The following is a 10,177-nucleotide window of genomic DNA, read 5'->3' as shown; positions in this document are numbered from 1 at the left end:
ATTTAAAGGCTATTGGGGAAATTTAGCGAGTTTTTATAAGGGCTGAACAACTGATAACAGATTTTCCCGTAAATAGAAAAAAATTTATTTATAGAAAGAAAATAAATTTATACCGTCAGTCATTAGACCTGATGATGGCACGTCAAAGCCGAATCAATTCGAGTTTGTTTCCGTTTAATCTAACTGTGGATTTCTCAAAGTTACTAAGTTTAATTGTTAGTAGAATGGTTGACGAGAAATATTGGTTGATGCAAGTAGTAAGGAATGCCTCAATTGTCAAGAGAAAAAGGAAAATGTAAGTGATGTCGATTTAAAAAAAATAATTTTTCTTCGTGCTCACATAAAAATAAAAAAGAAGTCTATATTTTGATTATCTCTTCATTATCTTAGAAATAAAGCACGAAAAAACGACAATTAAACGTTTCGACGTTTGAAGACACCTTGAATCACCTACGACATCGTTAACAGCGAACATTCTTGCCCCGTCGTCAGGGTAGGCTGCCGCAGCTGCTAACCCTCCCTTCTCCCCTAACGATCCCCCGCCCGTCCAATGTTTATTCGTTGCCAATGGTAACGGCGTGGACGAGGGACGAAGCCGAAAAACTCGCACTCGCAATTGCAACCGTGGAGCGCTTGAAAAGACACTGCTATCCCGCGAGGTCAATATTACTCTACGGAAATTTGTATGGCCTATTCGCGTGCCAGCTATTATTTTACACTATTATCACTTTGTCTGTTCGTAAAAAACAGATACCTATTTAAAATGATACGCACTACTATAATTAGCTGAAATTTCAGTTCAAGACTCAAAAATCCCGAGTGGTAAATATTACTCCGCGGAAATTTGTATGGCTCCTTCGCGCGCCAGTTACTATTGTTTTCGCACCATTATCAGTTCGTCTGCTTTTTAAAAAAGTTATACCTATTTTATACGATACTCACAACTGAAATTAATCGACATTTTAATTCAAGCCTCAAAAAGGGACACGAATTTCGTCCCTAATTGGTAAATATAACGACCACTGTCGGTAAAATTCATAATATTACCTTTTTTCTTCGTATTCGTTGAAAACGGCGAGGATAATCCTCGTAAAACATTCGAAATACAAGATACAGTGTTTTAGGGAGCTAAGAAAATACTCCACTAAAAATGGTGCACCTAAGGTATGTAAATCTCTTTCATTTTTTTGTATGCTGCTCTCAAACTTTGAGATTTTGAAATTGCACCTTATTATTCTCAGGCCTAGCTCAGCACCTTTAATCAGAAGGAAAGAAATGCAATTCCATTCGCATACGCCTTCGCCAAGAAAAATTGATTCATCCACAAAATCATTTCTGGCAAAATATCAAGATTTATGCCGGCATTATAACCTTTTTCCTCTGTCCAAAGTCAAGTGCTATCTCCATGAAAATGTTCTTGACCTAGCAGCAGATCGAATAAGATTTGATGACTGGAAACCTTTATTAGAAGCGCTTCAGTGTGATCAAGGCCTTCAAAAAATTGTGATACGAAGTAACTACAAAGGAAAAGGTATGAAAAGTGTAATTTTTACAATATGTGTCCATTATTGAATAAAAAATGTGTGTAGGTAGACTAGGATTTGCTCTGGTTTAAATCCTAAAATTAAAAACCTTATAGGTAAAAAAATCTTCATGCACAAAAGGGGGTGCTAAGGAGCCTGCCCTCCCACCCATTGCCCTGAAATGAGGAAAATAGAGAAAAGTAAGCATCAGTTTGATTAACGGTTAAGACTGATTGTTGACAATCATCATCATCACAGGTCAACAATCCTAGGATTGGTTTGACGCAGCTCTCCACTCAGTTCTCCTATCAGCTAATCTTTTCACACCTACGTATTTCTTCTCTTTCACATCTCTCTTTACTTGTTCCATATATTTTGTTCGAGGTCTTCCTTTTCCATTCTTGCCTTCCACTTGTCCTTCGACGATTGTCTTCATCAGGCCATCATGTCTCAAGATGTGGCCTATAAGGTTGTTCCGTCTTCTTATTAAGGTTTTCATGAGGCTTCTCTTCTCTCTTACCCTTCTTAGGACTTCCTCTTACTAACTTGGTCGATCCATTTGATTTTCATCATTCTTCTGTAGCACCACATTTCAAAGGCCTCTATCCTTGCTTTCTCTGCTTTTCATAATTAGTAGGAGTGGGTGTAACTTTATGGAAATCCTTTATCGTAGGCATAGATGAAATAAAAAACTTGGCTATTTCCACATGGTATTTTATTGTGACCCAACATGGTTTCGTTACTGCGTAACATTATCAAGGTGAGGAGTTACAGGTAAGTTGACTAGTATATATAGCTAAAAAAGGGCAGGGTGGGTTGGGAATTTTCGGTTGCTGTTGGTTGGGGGAGTGGGGGTTGGGTTCGGTGCTAGGTTAGGCGTGCACATACAGTGACACCTAACCTAGCACTGAACCCAAACCCCACTTCCTCCCAACGAATGGCAACCTAAAATTCCCCCCCCCCCTTTGTTATATATACTAGTCAACTTAGCTGTAACTTCTCACCTTGATAATGTTACATCATGTTGCCACAGTAAAATACCATGTGGAAATAGCCAAGTTTTTATTTCATCTACTCCTACGATTTCATCTTCCCTCCAGGAAATATTTCAAATCACATTAAAAGATTCATCGGCATATAGGTATAGATCCTCATTTTGGGGAAGGGGAGGTTGTGCTCCTACTTTATATTCCTCCTTGGCTATTAGGGGGGCTATCATTAGCATGTCAGTGATGAAAGCCGATCATACCTGTCAGGACACTGGAGGAAATCAATTTGGCGATTTCAGCCTTTCAGGTTTGCCTGTCTCTATCACAAATTGGATTGTCGGGAACAATAACTGTCGATGTGGATTGAAAGGAGAAGAGTGGTCATGATCAATGTTGCTTTAGGTACTCTTAATTTTTAACAAAGGCACTCAATAATATTTTGTATTTTAACATTTCATCATTGTCATCATCATGAGTCAACAATCCCAAGATTGGTTTGATGCAGCTCTCCTCTCAAACCTCCCAACAGCCAATCTTTTCACACCTATGCATTCCTCCTCTTTTACATACTTCTTTGTGTGCTCCATATATTTCTTTGAGGTCTTCCTCTAACATTATTGCTGTCTTATTGTACCTTAATGATTGCCATCATGCCTCAAGATGTGGCCAATTTATTTGTTCTGCTGTCTTATTAAGTTTTTCACCCGGCTTCTCCTCTCTCTTAGGATTTCCTCATTTCTCACTTTGCCGATCTATTTGATTTCCATTATTCTTCGGTTACACCCCTTTTTGAATGCCTCCTCCATGCTTCTGTATTTTTTCATACTTCACTTCCACAGAGGAATATACTTAGGAATAATTATATGCATTTCTGGCGGGATATGATCATTGTGTGCATTATGCGTGCGGGTGTACATTATGTGCATTGGGCATGGCCATTCCTTTGTGCATGAATCATTGAACCAATCCTGATAGGCAAGATTGCAACGATACCATAATAATGCTTAGAGGTGCCTATTTTAGTTCCATAATTTCATCAGGGGGATAAAAAGTATGGGGCCAACTCTAGTACACAATGTACACAACTTGTTTATACATAAAATAGTAGCATTGAATAATAAGTTTGCTTTTTCCTAAGAGGGCACAGTCTCACTGAGAGGGAAAGCAAAAAAATAGTTGGTGAGGTGTAACTAAATGTATTTCCCAATGATCCTAATAGAATTTGTAAAAAAATAATGGAATATTATTGTTTTCATGTATTGATGAAGTGATAGAGACTGCAAGTACAAAGGAAAAAGTGGCACACATCAGGAAATGTCCAGTGATATTTACAGCTTATGGTCTTAGCAAACTGACAGAAGCTTTGCTCAAATGCCTTTGTCTAAACAACTGCTTGGTTTACCTAGAGCTACAAGGAATTCCTCTGACTTTAAGACATCTTGACATCCTCTTGGAGGTAAGCTAACATGATATCAAACTCTTTTAGGAGTAGACAAGACATAATGATTTAATATGTCACATTTATTTTTCACTTGTTTCTCTTTGTTGAAACTAGTCAATGAATTACTACAAAAATTATTCAGTAGGAAGAAACCACCTTTCCCTCTACTGGGTAAGGATTGTGCTTACAATAAGTAAAAAGTATCCTTGATTTTATGCAACTTTGTATTACACACGCTCAAGGAGGTTTGAATAGGAGGTAGGAAACATCACCCCTGGCTGTAGTGACAATTGCAATTTTTCACTAATAAGATCTCTAATTTCCCAACCCACATAAATTTCATTCACTCGGAGATACAACTCAAAGGTTTGTTTGGATAGGTGAGGGTAGAGGTCATCCCAGACAGTGAATATCTCACATTTAAAGTATGGGGGTCAGCTCTTTTCCCTGAGCCATCAAGCACTTTGAGGATTTTTCATTTTGGGGACACAGTGATCAGTAGTAAAAAAATCTACCCAATAGGCTATCACACTATCAAGTTTATAGAGGAGAGGCAGCGCTGGCTCCAGGATAGGGACAAGAGGAGGGCAAGGTGAGGGGCCTGTAGGGTCCCAGCAGTAGCGGAGGTCTGAACGAAATAGCAATTAATCTTGTGTTAATTATAATTGTGTTATTGAAAAAAGAACCACAATATGACAAATTGTGTTAATTGAAATAACAATTTATGTTGATACCCCACTTAGAAATAGCATAAGATGATGGATCTATAATCAGTAAGGATACCAGGATCCATTCTAGTTAAGGGTAACTCATTTTAAACAAGGAAACTCCAAGATCTTTAGTTTCCAATAAATGTATTCATAAAAAAAAACATCGTTTTCCGGTTAGAAAACCTTGGATTCATATTCAACAGCAAAAAGTGCATGTAGGTTCATTAAATCATCTCTCCATCTATATCATTTCACAGCTAAAACTCCCAGATTCCTGGGCTGCAGCCATACATAAATATAAAAGGAAATATAAAATGCTCAGCAAAGTGAAAAAAATCTTCATCTTACACTACAGTTATTTAGAAGAGTATATTTCATTTGTTCTCAATTTTCTAGGGTATTTCCAGGTCAAAAACTTTGAAGCAATTGTCCTTCATAAAAATTCCCCTGGGCGATATGGGCACTGGAAGGATTTGCAGGGCCCTTCACAAACACCCCAATGTGTCATCTCTTAATTTTACTGCTTGCGGCCTGACTTCAGCAGGTGTTGGCAACATAGCAAATGTCATCAAGGTAAGAGGCTAAGTAAGAGCAAAATAGACTTTTAATCGAATTACGATTCAATAGTATGCCCTTTCAAATAAGAAATAATGCAAAGTACAAGACATATGCAGAGAGATAAAATGGTTTCATTTTGGCACCACTCCTTGGTTCATTGGTAACAATTTATGCCATTTTGATTGCTTTCTCTATTGTAGAGTCTTGTGTACATGCATAAAAATGCTTAAGACAATTCCTGAACCCACCAAATGAGTGATTTGTTCAGAGATTTGGTATTTTAACCAACGGAACGTATAGCCTGCCAATTTCATCATCACATTCATGAAGTTTACATTGAAAATTGTATGAGTGATGAAATGGAGAGAAAATAGGTACAATCGCACAATGAATGATGAACTAATGAGGCTCGGAGTGGTCGACCTTCTTTGTCAATGATGCTATCAGAAGCTTATTTTTACCTTATGGTAAGCTCCTTAGCAATTTTTTCAGTAAGTACCATATTTATCTGAATATAGTCCCCCCTATATTTTCCAAAAATGCCTGTGGAAAAAGTAAAAGGAGAACTATATATTCAAATGCATTTTTTCCTAAAACTGAAGCCTCAAAATTAGGGAGGGGGACTATATTCAGAGAAATATGGTAACTCATAAGAAACAAATAAACCTCTTACTTTGCGCTATCTGGAACATAATTGTTTCCCATTTGAATTTTAATTGCCATGAGTTCAAAAATAAGAGAACTTTAAAGATTGGGATAAAAACTCAACTAAAGGATTTTGATTGGTATGCATTTTGTCGGAGAATCTTTTTTACCCATCAGAACCCCATTCACCCATTTTGCAAGAGAAAAAATGTACACACCAAAGCATACATGCATATGAAAGGTGATCTCTTCCAAGGTTTTGAAGTTCACAATTGCTAATTGTCAAGGATAGAATTTTCCAAAGCCCTCACCTTCAGTGTTACCAAAGAAGAAAAACTTAAGTCATTTTCATACACAAGTTTAAAAAAATACTGGCTTTAATCCTTAGAATTAAAATCTCATCTATTTTCACAAACTAATGCTATTTAAATCCCTCATGACTGGGAAAATACTTATACCAATAGGCCCAGAGGATCCAAAGATTTGTAGAGATATGGCAGCAGTCCCTACGCTACCAAAGACCAAATTTAGACTCCATGATGGGTCTTCGTCAAATTACTCTGAATTATAACCCTTTGATAGGTGATGAAGGCTTGAAACTACTCCTAGAGGGCCTAGAGGATGATCTCTGGATTACAGGTTGGTAGTGATAGGCAAGGTAAATTATTAGATATAATAATACACTTAATTCACTGTATTATTAAATTATTGTAATTATGTACTCACTGTATCCATATTGATTGTAGAATTGCTTCATAATGGAGATAACAAGCACAGGTACTAGGTTGTTCTACTTAAAAAAACCTTATTACATGACACGTGCTACATCAAGGATTGACATCATGAGACATATTTAAAAGACTATTCTACCACTTTTTAAAACTGTTCCATACATTACAACAGACCTTTTAAATGTACCTGAGGATGCCGATCCGAACAAAACCTGGTTGTGTATTTATTTTTTTTTACTAAAGAAGTTTTCTCAGGCTTCTCATCAAATCGTTGGTTTTCTAAATGCCAACATTTCTGCTGCGAAGTCCATCTCCATCGTCAGGAAACAAACTGACATATTTTTAACTCATAAACTCCAGTTTTCTAATCATTGTTGTTGTTCAGATTTATTGCAGCAAGGTTCCTCTAATCCTTAATTAAATCAAGGATAGCCCTCCAGGTAAAAAGGAAAAACCAGAGTTCAGGTTGGCATTGCTGCTCTCCAATTTAATTAGCAAAGCCTCTTCAGAAAGACACCCAATATGTAGATGACCCGAGGAGCAATTTTATCTTTTCAAAATGAAAAAGTTGGTCATCATTAAGGCTAAGTTCTGCAACGGCAGATTTTTCTGGATGGAAAAGCCTTTTATAGCTCTGATGTTCCTTCACTTTCTCTTAGGCTTTTTATATGGATCAACAAAGCATTCATGCTAATTCGATCCATTATGTACTGCTGTATTTCAGTAGAAACAGTCAGCTAACCACTCATGCATACATTTCCACCGTAAACTATGGCATAAATAATTGAGAATCATGAATGCTAAAAAGGCTGGGTTTAATATTGAGTCCAAATCCTAAAACTTGACGGATAGGAAAGATCTTTTCTGAGAGGCTAAAAGAAATCAAAACTCTTTCTCTCAGGTAAAGGTACAGAGAAAATGGCCGGGAATCAAAATGTTCTCATAAATAATTATTGATTCTGATACAGGAATTGAAATGAATGGATGTGGCATTGGAATTCATGGTGCTATGGGACTCATATCTTTCCTAAAAAATGGCTATGCAATTTCTGTCATTGACATACGGGGCAACAAGAATGTTCCTGTGCATTTAATACAGCATATAATGTTACTGCTGGCAAAGAAGACTACACATTATAGATCGGAGGTAAGGGATTCATTTACTTTTATTTATATGCATCCATTTCCCAGAAAACTATACGCATGCTGTCTTTTGTGATGGAGGTATTACTGGGGGTATTCAACAATTAATAATCACAAAAACTTGTGTCCAGGATAGGGACTATGTACCTACCCACGTGGGACTCGAGAATGACAAGGATCAAACATGGCCTTAGTACAACCACTCGAAAATCTATTTTGAATCATAGACATAAGGGACTCAGCCGAAGTGAACAAAACTCTAATAAATTAGACCCAAATTAAAATTATAGTCTAAAGAAATAAAGTGAACCATACAGTAGTTAATATCAGAACACCATATTTGATGATGTTATTTCGGATGAAAATCTGAACTTTCCCGCAAATAGCAGGGCAAAATGTCTAAAAGGTTCTTCCAAATTAAGCAATTCAAGCTCAATTCCAATCTGCTGTAAGAGTTTAAATTACTGTTTTCACCAATGAAATACATTGAACCTAAAACGAAATGTTAGAAACAATCAAGTCTACAAATATGTTTCGCACTTAACATTTTCCCAACTGCCTGAAGTATAAATACTGTGAATTTCACTTAACCTGACATATTTCCACTCCAATTAGACCATTCATGCAAAAAACAAAAACCCCAAAAACTTAAAAACATAGCAACAGATAGGCAACTACTTCATAAGTTTGCATGCCCAAGACATTTTTAAACGAGAGTATACCTGTAGTTGCTACACAGAATAACTCAAGATTGATAATGCAACAGGAAAAAGTTTGCTATTGGTGCTATAGGGGGAAAGTTTTGGCAATATTCAGTGAAAGTAAGAGGGGTAGAGCGATATTTATATTAAAATTTTACCAGCAATAAATAATTACCTAAGTGATTTCTACTTTCCTAAGATTTTTACTTCCAATTTCCAAAAAAATTGCAATGTAAAAATAACAGAGGTACAGTATAAAGATAATTTTGGGAAATTTTCATGAAACTGAATTCATTCTACGTGGGGGCCTCTAACATTACTTGATGTCGTGTAAGATTCTTTTTGAATTTACCAAAATGCTTACTCTTGGTCTAAGAAGGTGATGATATGAATTTCAGAAAAATATGTTCATCATCCTTAAAATTAAGAGCCCTGATAAATAGAGTAAATGAAAAAATAAGATAATTTTATCACCCATGAAGGAAACTTACATTTTTTTAATTTGCAGTATCAGTGGGACAGCCTTCCAACAACATGTCAACAACCTCTTAAAATGCCACTCTTTCTGAGTGGAGCCCCAGAAAAAACAATACACCAACAAGAAGCTACAGGAAGAAAGGATTTTAAACATAATATCACAACTGACAAGACATAGCACACCAGCAATTAGGAGTAGAAGATTTGCTGTCAGCCATTAAAATAGAAAATGCCAAAATATTTTATCACATAAAATAAGTTGTACAAGAATTGAGTACTGCTTACTGACTGAAAGATTTGACCACAATCAAACATTAATTTTAGATTCCAAATGTGCCTTCTCTAACATATATATTTAGTAAATTATATCTTATATCTATGTTAACCTGAAATAAAATGTGTACACAAAAGGTGAAGGAAGAATATAAACTGTACCTTGATGTAATGCGGTTATATTGAGTAAAAATAATTACTTATTGAAAAATTAAGGAAGAGGTGCTGTGGTTATTGACCTTAGAACCAGAATTAAAGAAAAAGAATATAGGAATCAATAATTTTAGTAAAAATCAGTTTTAAAATACAAATGATGCATTATATATATATACTTACCTTTTGCTTACTTCATAGAACCAATCAATTGTTAGATAACTTGATACATCATTTTAGGCAGTTTCCTAATATGTACTATGATGAAAATCATTTGTGGTGATCCAAGAATTTTCTCCTCCTAATTGTTACGAGAACTACTAGTTTGAACTACAACCAAATGACGGAAGAAAATCTCCTGAAAATTCTGGTACCTAATTTTCATTACTAACTATAAGGTGAGTTGTTATGAGTTAAAATGTGTGTGTATGAGGGCAGAGCATCATTCTTCTGCCAACTATGGTAACTGACCGACAAGATTTCCCACAGGATTTTTTCCCACCTTTCTCTTTAACATGCTTGTGTTAAATCTACATTTAAATGTGCATTCCTATGGCAATAAATAGGAAAAGTACTAAAAATTAGCAATGTATACAAGATATATTGCTGTAAGGACTCCAAAATTAAATTGTAATTTCGAGGAAAACTTACATTCGAGGAAGTGTAATAATAAGAAAAATTAACATTGAGCAAATGGGGCATTGGCATGGACCTAATTAGATATGTGGAAAATCAGGGAAAACATACATTAGAGGAACATAAAATAGTGGCTTCACTGTATTTGCCTGATGCTCATGTGAATATATGGGGTGAGGGATAGTATTGTAATAAAT

General features: G+C 35.8%; 1 protein-coding gene across 1 annotated transcript; it reads left to right on the top strand.

The window, feature by feature from the left end:
- Nucleotides 1–401: 401 nt before the first annotated feature.
- On the top strand, nucleotides 402–9,358 carry LOC124163910 (centrosomal protein of 78 kDa-like). Its single transcript, XM_046541017.1, has 6 exons — nucleotides 402–1,531; nucleotides 3,781–3,968; nucleotides 5,060–5,236; nucleotides 6,331–6,505; nucleotides 7,566–7,744; nucleotides 8,950–9,358. Exons 1-6 carry the CDS (start codon nucleotides 1,192–1,194, stop codon nucleotides 9,094–9,096), a joined length of 1,206 nt encoding a protein of 401 aa, XP_046396973.1. The 5' UTR covers nucleotides 402–1,191; the 3' UTR covers nucleotides 9,097–9,358.
- Nucleotides 9,359–10,177: the final 819 nt, after the last annotated feature.

The sequence above is a fragment of the Ischnura elegans genome, chromosome 8, assembly GCF_921293095.1.
Source record: "Ischnura elegans chromosome 8, ioIscEleg1.1, whole genome shotgun sequence".
NCBI classification, from domain to species: domain Eukaryota; kingdom Metazoa; phylum Arthropoda; class Insecta; order Odonata; family Coenagrionidae; genus Ischnura; species Ischnura elegans.
Note: the sequence above shows the minus strand (reverse complement) of the source record. Positions and strands in the feature narration are given on the sequence as shown.